Consider the following 17,021-nt stretch of genomic DNA (forward strand, 5'->3'; position numbering starts at 1 on the left):
CGAGACTGGGCTGTTGTTGGCTGCCTCTCCCTCCCTCAGTTGGTCTTGCTCTGCGTCTCAGGGCTGCTGTTGGCCCTGTCCCTCACCCTGGGCTAGGCGAAAGGGCCGGGTGGGTGAAGGATCCTGTCTCCCCACCCACCACCAAAGAGAGAGAGAGAGAGAGAGAGACTTCGTGGAAAACTTTCCCAAACCTTCGGGAAACAAGTCTTTGTTTACAGGGTGTGTCAAAAACGTATAGTTTTTTTAAAAAGCTGCAGTAGAGGTTCAGATTCTTAATCGCAAGGTCGTGGTTTGGAGGCTAACGCTGGGCAAGAGATTCCTGTATTGCGGCGGGTTGGACTAGATGACCCTCGTGGTGACATCCAACTCTACAATTCTGTGGTACAATTATCAGGTCCCCGACCCACACCCCAGCAAAAAAAGAGAAAACACCGACTGGGGCTGTCATACCATCCAACATTTCTCCAATGAAAATAGGGGCGTCCCATTCCATAATGATAATTTTACTATTTACTACACATCTGTGTTGTCCCAGCCACTCTGGGCGGCTTCCAACATATATAAAATACATCATTAAACATAAAAAACCCCTTCCCTATACAGGATTGCCTTCAGACGGCTTGAGGGTCAGATAACTCCATACCCTCTAACATTATCCAATGAAAATAGGGACATCCTACTGAAAAGTGGGGCATTCCGGGATCAAATAAGAAACCAAAATGGCTTCTCTAAATTACAGACGTCCCGGGAAAATAGGGACACTTGGGAAGGCCTGGGCTGTTGTAAGACAACCACCCCATCCCACCCTCTCGGGCTCACCTCTCTTCACATGCGGCATAGGTAACAGTTATATAGGATTTATTTATCCCTTTCTAACCCAGGAAGCACCTGTAAGACCTTTACGCCCCCACCCCTCCAAAGAAACGCACCACCCCACCCTAGTTTGGCACGTTGGCGATAAACACTGATGGGAGTCCTTATGGGCAGCCAGGAAACTGGTGAGAACGAAGCAGTCACCAAAGGGCTTGTTTGTGGCCAGAGCAACTGTACATCAGTTAAGGCTAGCAACATAATTATTAAGTTTCAAAGCCTCATCAATATAGGGCATGATAGGGCCTGGAAGGTGTCTGTAGGTCAAAAGGCAAAACTCTGCTGAGAGCCCCGTGTTGATCTGTGACCTAATTTAGTTATGATACAGACCTATGCAACAGATGGGCAGGGGAAGAGCAGGGTGCAGTTAAGGAGCAAATGATCACAGGCTTCAGTGTCCAACATACTTCCCTGCCTACAGAATTAGAATTACGCAAGAACTGCAGATACAGGTTCTAGCTTTCCTTGGTCAGTTTTTGCCTTTCTTAAAAAAGCACACAACCCCCACACCCCTGCCCTGCCATTGTTCCCTTGCAGCAGCAGAAAAAGAGAGGACAGTGAGAAACATCACACAACACATCCTTGTTAAATTCATGTTTTTAATTTGGACACTGATAACTCTGGAAAAACTCCCTTTTCTGCAATTTGTCTATAAATACTCTTTAATACTCTGATTTACAAGATAGCTTTATAAAACCTTTTCAGTAAGACTTGGAAGATTGCACCCTCGGAAGCCACGCTGCCTGGGACAAGCCCCAGCCTGTTAGTCTTCTCTACAAGCACAAGCAACCATTCTTCATACTCTCATTTCTTTTAGCATCTGACGGTTTATAAGGGAAAGGTGTGTTGCTTGTTTGTGTGTGTGGAGAATGCAAGTCAAGCCAACTGGGGCGGGGGGCAGGGGGCAGGGCGTTATGTGCTAAATAATAAAGCAATTTCTAAAATGCTTGTTCCTTCCCATATCCTTTTAAGCTGCCCGTGGTACCTGTGGCCTTCCAGATTTTACTGGATTCAAACTCCCATCAACCCCAGCCAGCAAAGCCAGTAATAAAGCATGAAGGGAGTTGTGCTGCAGCCTCTCCCCATCACTTTTTAAAATGCAAACACTTGTAGGTGGTCTTGTACAGAAGCATTTGCCAAATTAAGAGTAGACCTCAGAACGAATGCAGCCCTTTCCAAGTATCAAATTAAAGGCTGTTTTCTATGAAATGCCAAGTTTGCATAACACAAATGCAGAAACTGTTGACACAACATGGACTACAGTACATTATTATTCTGAAATGATTTTGAAATCCTGTTTCGGAAGGGTGAATTACAGCAGGTAATCTTTCTGTCCATCTCTGAATAAATACTTTAACATTTAAAAGGTAAGAAGCTTGCAATTAAAATCAAGCTATCTGCCAGCTGCTGAGAACCTGTGCTTCACACACACGCCTTTATGGATTTTGGACTCCAAGCCCTCCCTCTCCCGTTTTGTGCTATTAGCCTAAACTGCTTTCGACAACCCCCTTCAACTTAAGACCACTTTGCACAGAGCGCTACTGTCCTATAGTATCTATAGTAATACAGATATATAGGTCCAAAGCCCTCCTGGGAATGTGGAACTGGCAATTGCATGTGCTGGATCTTGGCCACTTGCAGTGGATTGTGCATCACAATACAGGGGACAGAATTAAAATGCTAGTATTGGCCTTGCACTGTACTTCTTGCATGCAAAGCTTCGCAAAAGTGAAATGAGGACCATGGTGCTTTGCTGTCAGGAGACTCTCTGCTTCACCCTAACCCCTTCATGGGCTATGCCAGAGATGCCCTCCCTTCCTGCGTTGTTAACACACAAGGTGGTTTCAATTGGCCTGGAGTTACCTCTGGAGACTCTAATTTCCTCCTGAAATAGGCTGAGGAAAGGACTGCTTTTCCCAAGCAAGTTGTGCCCCCTTATCTTAAAACAAAGCAAAGGCACAGTTAATTCCTAGTCTCCAAGTGCGATATCTTCTTAGGCATAAGATGAGAGAGAAGCCTAAGGAAAGGAGCAGCTGTTTGAACAGCCTGGGATATTTGCCCCCAAACACTCAAAGAACCTCCATTATTGTGCGTAGACAGTCAACTCGTGGATCAAAACTCGAGGGAGGGGGTAGGGTGGAAAAGCAGTGAAGAGGTTCACAAACCCAGCCATTCCCCCCATCCACTTCCCTATCAGCATCCAAGCTTGCACTCTTCTGTGTCAGGCTAAGAGACGTATCTGGATGTCATATTACGTCCTGTGGCCATGCAAAGCACTTCAGATCCATCTCCTTTGAAAGGGAAGAGGAAAACCCCCACTGCCATTCAGATCCATTGGAATACATTTCCAACCTCAGTCTACAGGATCAGTGCCAGCCAAAGCCCATTTGCCACATTTCCTCAAGCTCTTCGTATCTCTCCCATCCCCCTGAAAATAGCAGGCAGCTTCTTAAGACTGCTCTGATTTGCATGGGAGGGAAGGGAGAAATTGGCCTCTTTGCCATGTTTGTCTCCATGAAAGGGTGTCCTGCGTGGTTAATGTGAGCACTCCCACACACTCCTGTTAAGGCTTCAGTTAGCAAATCTGCCACTGCAATGTACAGTACATGGTTGGGGGGGAAAGAGCAAGCCTGAACTAAGAAAAAAATAATAATGATTCAACCCTATTCCATTAAGGAGCTTTGCTTTCTCTCCTGTACATTGTATGCAAAAAATACTCTTTAAAATGCTCAATAACTTGTTTCAGAAGATGCAGGACAGGCAGGGCTATGTGTACACTGCTCTAAAAGTATTAGAACTCTGCATCTTGGCACTCTAAATTCTGCACCAAGACAGACAAAGTTCTGCAGTCTGCACAGCAGATGTCAATTGAGCAAGCATGCACACCATTTCTTTTCTTTTGCACAATATATTCTGCCTTTGTTGGCTGAGGAGGACATAAGGAACTACATATAGCACTACCCCACCACTAGTCCTACCCTAAATCCACCCCTTCCTCCTCTCAACCACGGAAACCTTGTACAACTCTGTCTTCCAAAACGTCCCTAGGCATTTCCCGCACTTTCAAACATATCAAAGCCATGGGGGCTAGAAATTTGCTCTTGAATTACTGAAAGTTGACTTCCACATGGCTTACAACAATCTGCACTTTCTTCTGTGCTCCCTCATTATTGCAGTGCACACAGAGCCCTGCATGTAGAGAGGAGAGAAATGATCTCTCAGCCCCAAGTGCCATTACTATTTTCTGAAACCCAAGCCACTATGAATGACAGCAATGCCACAGGACAAGAGCAGATCCCAAATGGGGCAGCCGCTGTAAGCCTTAACTTTGGGCAGACTCCCGGGAAAAGTGCCAGTACCTTCCTTGCACACAGACCTGCTTTAAGCTGCCTTGTAAATCCTACAAGTGCCTACAAAGGCATAAAGGAAAAACTGAAAAGAGCTGGACATTTTTCTGCAAAAGGCTCAGCTGCACAACAGTCTTGATCTACCAAGTGGCAGGGTATTTGCCTCCATCTCCTGGGCCAGCCAATGGTACATATAATCAAGACGATTCTGGGGAAACCCTCTGCGGATGAGTGCCACGTTAAGCAGGCCAGCAACTTTTAAACTCACTCACTCTCACACACACACGTATTAGCCCACCACAGACACACAAGCCCCACACAAAATTTGGCACACAAGCCTTATGTTTCCGAACATTTTCAAGTCCTTGGAGAGCAGTTTATTTTAATGGAGAGTTAGGAGGTTTTTCCCTGATAGAAATCATAGCAAACATCAAATGTTTCCTGAAGCATGAGAAATGGGAGCGTGTGCATGGAGCTGAATATTCACACCACCGCTAAGCGATTACGCTGGGATGAGCGGGTGTCAACACTGCTGGATTGTTGCACAGAGAGATCACCACCATCAACCAACACTGACTTTTCACTGCTTTCACCATGAGGGGGTTCAGGGAAAGCAGCCATGGTAAAAATGTAATGAGAGACAATTTGCATATACCATTGAGTCTTTTTGAGGGGGGATGGCCATAAAAATAGCTCTCTGTCTCTCTTTTTTTGTAAGAAGTCCTTAAAGTTTTTCCTTTAAGATCTGAGACTTTGCATAAGCATTACGTTTCCCACTATGATGGCCTGTTAGCCATTCCCCCCTTGGTGCAGTCCAAGACAACGGCTTACGCCTCTGTGACTGGCTAGCGTTCCTGAGAGATGCAGCCTTGCTAGCCAACAGGAATGGGCGATTTGCTAGGCCCTCCTCCTCTTGGCCAACTGCTTCCCGTAGTGGATGCCGCAGCTGGGTGTGATGCACACAGGAGCCTCATGCAACGCTGAGGCTCGAAAGGAAAGGGCATCTGTGGATGACTTGCTCTTAAGTAGAACCCATGAGCTACAGCAAAGTGCGGAGAGACATAAGCCGGCAGCAGCTTACGTTTCCTCTACTCTAAGGAAATCCAGCTGGGCGCAGCCATTTCCTCCTCCGAAAGGGGCAGAAGAGTTTTCAGTGGTAAAGAGACTAGCTGTGCAATAAGAAAAGTGCATTTGAATGGTAGCTTTAAAACCAGATTAAAGTATCAAGTTTGCCACGCAGCTGGAGGAAGGGTCAGGCTCCGGCAGCCTCAGGCTTCACATTCACGCTCTCACACCAGTCCGGTAGCCCGACAGGAGAAGAGCCTGGAGTCTCCTGTCCTGACAGGGACATCGCAGTTGTCTTAACAGAGCATGCTCTCTCTCTCTCTCTCCCCCTGGCCCCACTGGCCATCTCTCGGCGCCACTCTTGGTATCGCTGTCACCGGAATTCGTAAATGGGTGCGCTGTACTCTGGGACATGAGTCAAATTCAGAGACTGATACCTGGGGGGACAAGCAAAGAGGATTTTAATGATATAATCTACCCCTTATTCTGCTTAATGAGGGCAACAGTTTTCAAACTGTAACACCCGGAAACTTGTTGCCATACTGCAGACTCCTGCTCAACAGCCCCAGCACTCTTGCCTAATTTTAACATCCTGGCTTATTCAGAAGATGGTAACCATGGGTTCCTGGTTTCACTGCTTGCACCATGAAGGAAGGAGCACCAAGTGCGGGCAAGAGGCTCATTCCTATCTCAGCTTATTAGGCCAATACGGGATTGTCTGAACATGACCAACGTGCAGATTGCCTTGGCACAGTGTCTTAAGCAGTCCCAGTTCAGCTGAGCAAAGCAGTAACGTTGCAGTGAGCAACCTTCAGCTGGTGAGCCCCAATTAAGCATGCCAGGCATGCCGGGCCTCCCCACTTGGCTCAAACCACCGGAGAGGTAAACCCACAGGGCCACACTGAAGAGGAAGAATTGGGTGCACTCTCCAAGTGCGCTCCCAATTCTTCATTTCCAGCACTGGTAGAACCTGTTGCCCTTTTCTCATCTTGCCTGCTTCATTAAGATCTGCCTTTACTGAGCTGTGTTTCCAAGGAATGCCCTCAGCTGTGCTGGATGGGCATTATAAGACGACCCCATACACAGACAGACTCTGCATGTGGGCAACCACAAGTAGAAGACATTCTTTATTATTTATTATATTTCCTGTTATACACAGAACCTAGGAGATGTTTCTAACTCCCCTATTTGTTCAAGAAAGCAGTCTCTCCTTGGCGGAGACGGTTCAGTGGCTGTTGTCTAATGCTTAGTGACTCTTTTTGCACTGGCAGCAAGAAAGTTTAGGAGGAGGAATAGGACAAAATAGCAGTAAATTGTAAGGAAGATTCAGAGGTCTAAATTGAAATGCACTGTATGTGGTTATGGAGGCTCCTCATTTATAGGCTCGCTTGCAATACATGATTCCAGTTGTTTAAGCAAAGGTTTTGTATTGTATTTTATATTGTCTGTGTCATGGCCTTCAGCTACCACAATAAAGTTATTGAGCTTAGTGCCCTTTTCTCTTGCCCTGCAGAATAAAAGAAAGTCCTCCAGCCAGTGCTCCACAGAGGCAGCCCCTTACCATTCTGAACTCCTGTGATAGTAATAGCCTTCTATAGATGCTGCAGATTTCTGGAAGCATATGTAATAGAACCCAGCAAAGGAAGCACCGCTGATGTCTTTGATGGTGTGATCAGGGACCAGGAACTGTTCCTGCACAAGAGTTAACAAAATTTTGAAAAGCTAGAAGGGAGCTGGGATAGTTTTTTTCACTGCAGCAAATGTCTGCTGGACATTTTCCTACAGAAAAATAGAACCCCCCCCCCACCGGTCTGTTATAGCTTTCATTAGGCACCAGCCCCTAGTTAAGTGTTTGCACAGCACAGCTCATACTGGGTTTACTATACATTAAAACATGCTTTCGTTTTCTTCTCTTTGAAATTTAAACAGTGCAAGGGAAGTGAATGCAACTGAGCTGCCAGTAATGAAGATAGTCACAAATATTCCAATATAAATAATTTCAAAGTAAATGGCATTTAACACACATTAAGTATTACTTTACTATAATTTTTTCATCAAATATTTCTGTTCATCTACTTTTAACTATGAACAAAAATTTGAGATATTGGGACAGCAAGTGAAAGCACAATGTATTTTTGTAGGTTTGTTTACTTCAGCCCAACACAAAAAAGTCCGGAAAAATTCTGGGGAAATTTCAGGTTCAAACTCCACACGGGGCACTACAACCCTGCAGCCTGACTGCATCAAAGGAGTGCTGCTGCTCTGCTCTTGTTCTCTGCAGTGCTCTGGACTTGGGGCCAAGAGAGAACAAGGACTACACTGGAGGTGCGGGGGGCTTCTTCCTTCCTTGTAGGGTCCTGTGCAGGAAGCCTGACTGTGTAATACAAGCTGGTTCCTATACTGAAATGGTTGGATTGGATGATTCTCCCTCTCCAACTCTATAATTCTATACTGCATGCTGTCACTGCACACTATACTGAGGAATTTCAGAGATGTTTGCCCTCCCTGCTGGATGTGGAGGAGGAAGGAAACCTTGTGTTATCCTTCCATCCTGCCTGCAGCAACCCAATTAGGCAGCAAGACCAAATAAGATAGATTACCCTACACCTCCTAGGGGTCTGCCTGCGCTAAGTGACAGTTAGACTGTCACACAGGCCCTCTAGCAACACACCCTATGTGAATGCACATGAAGAACTTACCTTCCACCTCATAAAGACAAAGTCATCATTCTTCAGATCCTCATAATCAAAGTCATCAGAGTTAAATGTTTTTGCGTACTGGTAAAAGGCTGGGAACTTCCCCTAGAAGCAAAAGGGACACACAGTGCTTACAATTCCAGAGGAAATATGTGTGCTGCATGACTCGAGACAAGTTCAAATACCTGCCAAGCTAATCACCACCAGCCAGACCCTGGATGCCACCCACTAAAGGAATCAATTTCCAGAGAAGGATGCCAAAGTTCCCTATTCCCTGTCCACCCTCTCCATTTGCTGATCATGGCAGAATTGAAATCTTTCCCACAAAACCCAGCCTTCTGCGTGCAGCTACAAACTCAGCCTCAGTCACGCCAAACAGCTGGGATGCAGCAACATCACAGCCTTCCTCAAGAAGGCAGCCAGTAAGAACAAAAAATAACACTAAAATAAGAGCTATGTAATTATGTGTCATTTCTTTTAGGAGTTGCTCTTTGTCAATTTCCTTCTGTGTTTGGCTAGCAGACACATCTGGTAAGAAGCTGTCCAGAACCTGCTGCCAATTCCTACCCTAGAGACCGGAGGCAAAAAAACCAAACCACCAACCAAAGTCACCAAGAGTAGTTCCTCACTTGAAGTCCTAATTCAGCTAAACTAAGGCCCAACACTGTCCAGATGGGTGTAGTTCTCACTGAGCTGGTAAACCTGTGCTTGAAGTATACCACCTCAGACTACCAGGGACTCTTCCTCTACCCTTAAAACACATTCCTTCTTGTAGAAAGGGAACAAATAAGGGAGAAGACTAAATTAGAACCCTTCTTTCCAGCACCTAAATGGAGGGAATTTGCCAACTACGTGGCACAGCCCAGGCACATAGCTAGGCCCAAGGAACTCACCCAATGTTTACGATCCACGTCTTCATCTGCGTCCCACTTCCGTGTTAAAAATGGGTGCTTTTTACTAATTATTTCCCCTTCAAAGAAAGTTGTAAGGGTTGGATATTCCTGCAAGTGAACAAAGCAAGAACATGATGAGCACATACAACCGTCCCAGGCAAGTTTGCTTACCTTTGCAAGGAAGTTAGGAGAGGGCTTTGTAAAGGAATGAAACACACAGAACATCAGTTTTGGCCTAAAATACTCTGCCTCAAGCACATACCTCCGTAAGGCCTTTAATCTTCAAGTATCCACAGAGATAGGAGTTTTCCATGTCCACGTGCTGGAAGACAAAGCAGAAAACTGCCCATGACTTTGTGACCAGTTAAAGAACAATCAGCACACCAACAAACTCAAGTGGTACTAATGCACCACTTGGTGTTCCTACTGTCTCAATGTGAAGACTAATCGGAACTGAGGGAAGGTAATAGGAGTTTCTTTTATCTATACACCCTATTTCCCACAGTGGCCATCTCCAGAAAGCCCACAAACAGCACTTGCAGGCAACATCCCTCCATTGTTACTCTCCATCAGCTGGTATTCAGAGGTATCCTGCCCCTGCACAGCTCTCGTGTCCCACATCTATGAATACATCTAATTCCAAGCATGTATCCAATTCAAATTTGGGTCATAAGATACAAGTTGCTAGTTGCTCCTACAGAACCACTGGGATTCCCCACTCAAAGGAACCCTCCAGAACGAGAGAACAGTGAAGTCTCTCAGCCAGCTTTTTAGAGGCAATTTTTGAACAATACTACTTGTTTCCAAGCAACAGAAGGTTTGGATTCATTTTCATTTGCTTGGGAACCATCCCTACAAGGACAGGGATGCCAAGTGTTCTGAATATGAGCATCAGCTTTCAAGGTACCCAGGAAATTTCCTACTTTGAGATGCCACAGCACTAAAACCAGTTATCCTGCTTCCCCATGCTCCCTGGCTTTCATTAATCTGGAAAAGGAGAATGGGGTAGAGGACAGTTCTTTGGCTTGCAAGGGAATGGCAGCAGAGTTAGGAAACTGACTCATTCTACTGATTTACAGGCTGCCACGCTGATTACACAGACTCACTGAGATGGCTCAGGAAAAGGATGAGTCAAGGCAACAGCTTGAGACACTTCACTGTCCTCTCCACTCAGTCTTGCAAGCTTGCAAGTTCTTGCCTTCGAAAGTGTCGATTAACTTGACCCTTCCCTTAAGCTTTTTGCTCCCTGTCTCTGCCTCTCAAAATGGACAGGGGGCTGGAGCAGACCTCCTGTGATGAAATATTACAATATTTGGAGCTTTTTAGTTTAGAAAAAAAAGTTTGGGTAGACATGATAGAGGAGTAAGGAACATTGCTGTGACGTTTCAGGCATCTCTTTAAGACCTTTTTATGCTGAGAGTTCTATTCAGCTTAATTGTTTTCAAGATGATGAATCATTTTGTATTGTTTTTACAGTATTTTATGTTTTACTTTGCTTGTATATGTTGTTGTACATCACCTTGATTTTATATGAGAGGGCAGTTTATAATTTTTTTAATCAATAAGCCATAGCAGCAACAGAACTGGAAAGTACCAAACATAAAAGCATAATTTGACCTGTCGACAAATATAGCACTGGATGCAATGAAAAACAATGACCAGTGGGTGCTATTAGCGGCGCCTGACCTTAAGACTGTGACATTGTTTGTCTGTGCTTAGCCCCCCACCCCACCCCCTTGAGAGCAGTCTGAAGTCACACTACCACAGCTCTCTAGCTGAAACAATAGTATTGTTTGTCTGGATCTAAGCACTGCCCATGAGACACATACAGTCATACTTCAAACCCTTTGGAGGAAGAGAATGGCACATGTGTAATCTAAGAACAGAAGAACTGAATCTCCTGGATCAGACCAAAGGATCACTAGGCCTAGTATTCCATTTTTAACAGCGGCAAGCCAGAGAACTCTAGGAAACTCACAAGCAGAGTTTGACCATCCCCAGTTTGAGCCTGGTGGCTTGTACAGACACGAACTGTGTGGAGTTGTGGATATGTGACAGAAATTCAGAAAGGCCAAAGTAGATTCTTCCACAGAATCATTGTGGGTGGTGATACCAGGCCCTAAGAGTAATTTTGTCCTGGCAACATGCTACTGTCCCCTTGATCATTCAACTTCAAAAGAGGAAACTTCCCCAAAATGAGGGGATTGGTAAAAAAGAAATTGAATGGGAAAGTCAAGAGGGTCAAATTACCCCAAAAGTTTGGGAGTTGTTTAAGACCACAACATTAGAAGCTCATCTATACCACAGATCAAGAAATGTATCACCCAGGGCCAAGAGAATGCCTGCGTGTTTAATGAGCAATGCTAAAAAAGCTAGTAGAGGCAGGAATGTGTCCTTTAGAACATGGAAGTTTTGTTCAAATGAAGAGACTAGAAAGGAATGCAAACTTTGGCGAAATAAATACAAGCAGATAATAAGGGATGCAAAAGAAGAGGAAAGAATTTGAGGAGCACATTCCTATGTAGGTGTTTATAAGATAATGCTAGGTGCCTCTGAGTCAAGATGAGCAAGTGTGTCTTCTACAAGGGTTAAGTCATGTCTCACTAACCTTTTAGAGTTCTTTAAGAGTGTCAACAAGCACACAGATGATCCAGTTGACACTGCAAACTTTCAAAAAGCTTTTGACAAAGTACTTCACGAAAGACACTCGATTAAGCTTGGCAGGCACTGAATTAGAAGAGAAGAGGTCTTCTTGAGGATGAGTAACTGGTTAAGAAATAGGAATCAGAGAGTAGGAATAAATGGATAGATCTCCTAATGGGGTATATATAACGTGGAGTCCCTCAAGGATTGCTTTTGGGACCTGTGATTTTTAATTTGTTCAGGAAAAAATCTAGAATTAAAAGTGAGTTTGCAGATGATACCAAATTGTCTGTGGTGGTTAAAACAAGAAGGAATTGCAGATAACTCCAATAGGATATTTCCAAACTGAGTGAATGGGCAGTAAAACGGTAAAAGCAATTCCGTGTAAAAAAAGCAAATTGGGGCAAAAATCCCTTCATTTGACATATAATGCCAGTGCCACTATGCAAATATATGATGATGCAGCCATACTTGGAATACTGTGTACAGTTCTGGTCATCTCACCTCAAGAAGGATATTGTAGAACTGGAAAAGGTTCAGAAATGGACAACCAAAATGATCAAGGGGATGGAGTGACCCCCTTCTGAGGAATGGTTCCAACACTAGGGGATGTTTAGTTTTGAGAAAAGGTGATTAAGAAGAGACATGACAGAAGTGTATAAAATTATGCATGGCATTGAGAAATTAGACAGAGGTAATACTAACACCCAGGAATATCCAAGAAAGCCGAATGTTGGGAGATTCAGGACAGACAAAAGGATGTAATTTTTCCACATAGTAAACTATGAAATTCACTCACACAAAGGCAGTGAGGGCCACATTGTGGATGGTTTTAAAAGAGGATTAGACAAATTAATGAAGCATAAGACTATCAGTGGTACTAGACACAATGGCCGGGTTTTGCCTCCACTGTTGAAGGCAGTATTTCTCTGAACATCAGCTGTTAGGAATCACAGGCAGGGACAGGGGTGTTACACTCAGTTCCTGCTTTCAGACTTCCCATGGAGATTTGGTTGGTCACTGTGAGAGCAGGATGCCGGACTAGGTGGGCTACTGGCCTGATCTTATTATTTGGGAAGGTGGGAAATAAAACAAAAGCCACTCTCATAAATACTCATTTACACACCACTTTTGAGCATTCAAAGTGATTACTGTGAATTAATTATGACAACAACCAGAAATTATAGGTCAGGATCATCCCCATTTTTGCAGGTGACAACACTGGAAGCTGTCTAATGCAGAGTCGGACCATTAATTAACAATGTGTTATATATATATATATATATATACTGGCTTCGATTCTCCAGGATTTCAAACAGGGATCTTTCCCTATAAAGAAGTTCCCAGGGTTGAATCTGGGGTCTCTTCCATGCAGAACATAGCTTTATTACAGGCCGCCCCCCATTTACGCGGGGGCTATGTTCCAAGGCTGTGTGCGCGTCAGTGAAATCATGTATAACTGGAACCCCCTGAAAAAGTATGCAAATGCCCTGCCCTTTTAGTGACGTTTCAGTGACAACTTTACGATGTGTCTGGATGACTTTGGGTTTGGTGCGATGAACATATACACATGTCACACACATATTGAACGTGTGTAAATGGGGGGCTGCCTGTACTGTGCTATGGCCCATCCACTAGAAACAAAGATTTTATTCCTCATGGAACATATGGAAGTCAGATCTGGTCCATGTCCACCGAGCTCAGCAATATCTGCACTGATTGGGTGTGGCTCTCCAGGATTTCAGACAGGGGGTTTTCACAGCCCTACCTAGATACTGGGTATTGAATCTGGGCGCCTTTACACACAGAACATGTGCCCTGCCACTGAGCTGCAGGCTCAGAGAGAACCAGCTCTTGCTTACCACCTAGTGAGCATATAGCAAGAACCAGACGCAAGGCAAAAGATTTGTAGCTCACAGTGTATGTAGTCTTATACACGTCTACTGAGAAGTCAAGTTCCACTGACTTCATTGGAACCCAAAGGTGACATGTGGCATTATGTGGGTGGGTGGCCAGGGCCGCATGCCAGTGAGTATAGCCTAAAATGAGAATGGGTAAGGACTATTCACACATCTTGTCACTGGAGAAATGGAGAGCTTACTTATTTTATTTCAACAATTTATATATTGCTTAATACCACGATCTCCAGGTGAGGTACAAGGTTACCAAAAAGAGAGAGAACAGAATAGAGATAAAATTAACTATTAAAACTCCAAGCCATGGAGGACTACTAGCAGTGGCTTCCTTGAAGAATGCATTTATTGGGCGGTGCTTTAGATATCCCAAGTTAAATGTGTAACGGGTACCCTAGTATCACTTCCAGCCCCATTACTCTTTCAACTACTTCCTCACCCAGTTTACCTCTTACAGTACCAAGTGACAAAGACCTTTTCAAGCTCCCTGAGATTAATTAATCTCAATTTCAGTGAGAATATTTCATCCTAATAGCAGCAAAATACTGTAGAATTTCCAGAAGGAAGACATAGGGCTGACACACCTTTCTTTAAAAACCTGGTCTACAACTGTATGCTTGGGAGCAAGCACTCCCACTGAGACATGCTCCTGGGCAAGCCTGTCTGTGAAGGATGGCAGCCCACCTCCTAAGATCAGAGGGAGAGGCTCTGTATCTCATGCAGCGAGGGCAGGAGAGAGTACAGCTGGGTGGGGCCAGAAGAAGGGTCCTTCAGTGGCTACACCCAAATTATGGGGCAATTCATCTTGCAAAGTGTGTCCGCCCTCCTTTCCTGTTTTTGTCAGCCACTGAAGACATTTTTATTCTGACAGGATTTTAGTTTATGAAGCTTTAGGATTTTTAAAACTGTTGACCCCGTCTTTGGGGGATTTTTAAAAAACAAAATCATAACATGTTGCAAGCCACCCTGAATGGAAGATAATTGGAAGCATTATAGGCAGACTGAACTGCAAGTCAGTTGGGAGCACAATGTTCTTGCCAGCATATGAAGCTATATTATATTACAGTGGTGCCCCGCAAGACGAATGCCTCGCAAAACGAAAAACACGCAAGATGAAAGCGTTTTTCGGGTTTTGCGTCGCTTCGCAATACGATTTTCCCTATGGGCTTGCTTCGCAAGACGAAACGTCTTGCAAGTTCTTGCGAGTTTGTTTCCTTTTTCTTAAAGCCGCTAATAGCCGCTAATAGCCGTGCTTCGCAAGACGAAAAAACCGCAAGATGAGGAGACTCGCGGAACGGATTAATTTCGTCTTGCGAGGCACCACTGTATTATATGTATGTGGGTAATCGTCTTTTGTAAGCTGCTGCGGATAGGGGCTTTGCCCTGAAAAATGGCATATAAATACTATAAATAGAGTGATGTGTGCATTTGTACTACATGAGCAGAATAAAAATACAATGCTTTAATAAAACTGAAAAATAAACCACCACCACACCAGCAGAGCTGCTGTGGTGAGAGGGAGGTTTCATTCTTTCAGATGTGGCAGAGGGCAGTAGGTGCATCACAGCTGCGCTAGTGACATGTGAGCAGCCCTCCTGAATCAGACCAAAGTTGCATTGTATCTGGCTCCTGTTTCTCACAGTGACCAACCAGATGCCTCTGGGAAGCCCACAAGAATGAGCACAACAGTACACTCACCCCAATCATGTTCCTCAGCACTCTGAACTTAATGACACATCTCTTCTGATACCGGAGACAGTACACAGTCATAAGCAATAGCCACTGACAGCCTTAACCTCCACCAACTTATCCAAGCCACTGCCTAAACCATGCAAGTTAGTAGCAATCACTACATCTTGTGGGAGCAGATCCCAGCCTAACTATGCACTGTGTGACCAAGTCCTTCCTTTCATCTGTCCTGAATCCTCAAACATTCCGTTCCAACGGAGGACCACACTCAGTCCCAACATCACGGGAGAAACCTACAGTGGTACCTCAGGTTAAGTACTTAATTTGTTCCGGAGATCTGTTCTTAACCTGAAACTGTTCTTAACCTGAAGCACCACTTTAGCTAATGGGGCCTCCTGCTGCCGCCGTGTCGCTGGAGCATGATTTCTGTTCCCATCCTGAAGCAAAGTTCTTAACCCGAGGTACTATTTCTGGGTTAGCGAAGCCTGTAACCTGAAGCGTATGTAACCTGAAGCGTATGTAACCCGAGGTAGCACTGTATTTCTATTTAGCACTCAGCTTTGCTTCTGCCTCTGTGAAGAAGCTATTCCAGGCAGTGAGAGCAGAAAAGCTGCTCATGAAGAAATCTGTTAGAGGCAGCCGAGCCATGCAAAGTGACAAAAAGGGCAAAAATCTCAAAACCTGGATGCATCAGGCCAGTGGCCCATCCAGTCCAGCATCCTATTCTCGCAGTAGCTAAGCAGAGGTCTATAAGAAGCCTGCAAGGAGGGCCTAAATGCCGGAGCACTCTCCCCATTGGCGATTCCCAGCCACTCGTACTGAGACACACTGCCTCCAACAGCAGAGGCAGAACATTTTGGACAATGGCCATTGACAAGCCTTATCCTCCTTCCTAAGTGCACCTAGCCGCCTTTCAAACGCCACCCAGGCTGTCAGCTGTCAAGGCAACCTGTGGCAGTGAGTTCACCAGCTAAACTCTACAGCTCCTGCTGCATGAAGAAACCCTTCCTCCTATCTGCCACAAGCCATCCATTTGAAGAAGCCGGTTGCCAAGTCCTAAGAGCGCCAAGAAGGACAGTTGGTCCTCAGCGCCCTGTCCTCGTACAGAAGAAGAGACAGAGGCACACCAAGTCTTCAGCATCCCGTGGGCCAAGTAGATGCCCATTACAGGGAAGACCGCAAGCAGGACCCCAGCGCAAGAGACCCTCCTGCAGCTGGTATTGGCAAGCATTTGCTGCCACGGATAGCCATGGTGGCCAGTAGTCACCACTGGCTCCTCTCCTCCGTGAATCTGCCCGACCCTCTTTCGAAGCTAGAGAAGGGAAGCAGGTGCAGAGACTACTATGGCAGGGCTGTCAACTTGAAAAAAAGATAAATGGGGTTCCCCCTCCCAGGTAAGCCTTGCCCCACAGAACCCATCACACACACACCATTTGAATGAATTTCGGGGGGCTTAGCTCCCTCAACTCTTAGGTGGGGGGCGAAGGGACCTCGGCCCCCTAGGCATTCTCCTCAAACAACCACAGAGGGCGGCCTGGTGGCTGCCACTGCCTCCTGAGGCAGGGAGTTCCGCAGTCCTAGTGTGTGGGTGGGTGGGTGGGGGAGGGAGAGAGGTGTGGGGGGTTTGGGCGGCGCTGCCTGCCTGCCTCTCTCCGGCCTGGCGCTGCTGACCTGGACGACCACCTCCACCTCGTAGGCGTTGCCCTTGGAGCGCTGCTGCCCGCGGAACTTGGCGCCGCTGTAGAGGCGGCTGGTGCTGACGCCGGGCTGCGCCGTGTTGATGGGCGGCGGCGGCTCGAGGCGGGCGGCGGACGAGGCTCCTCCCGGGGCCTCCGGAGGGCAGCGGCAGGCGCTCCGCACCGGCATCTCGGGCGGGTCCCCCGGCGCCAGCGTGGCGCGGGCAGC

At 45.8% G+C, this 17,021-nt stretch overlaps 1 protein-coding gene across 1 annotated transcript; it reads right to left on the bottom strand.

Annotated features, from left to right (window-relative positions):
* Positions 1-1,452: 1,452 nt before the first annotated feature.
* Positions 1,453-16,982, bottom strand: GID4 (GID complex subunit 4 homolog; the record flags this gene model as incomplete). The annotated part of the gene is made up of 6 exons (XM_083585911.1): positions 1,453-5,719; positions 6,844-6,974; positions 7,982-8,083; positions 8,872-8,979; positions 9,134-9,193; positions 16,788-16,982. 6 exons carry the CDS (start codon positions 16,980-16,982, stop codon positions 5,656-5,658), a joined length of 660 nt encoding a protein of 219 aa, XP_083442037.1. The 3' UTR covers positions 1,453-5,655.
* Between the last annotated feature and the right edge of the window lie 39 nt (positions 16,983-17,021).

This window comes from Podarcis filfolensis, assembly GCF_964270895.1.
Source record: "Podarcis filfolensis genome assembly, chromosome: 14".
NCBI classification, from domain to species: Eukaryota; Metazoa; Chordata; class Lepidosauria; order Squamata; family Lacertidae; genus Podarcis; species Podarcis filfolensis.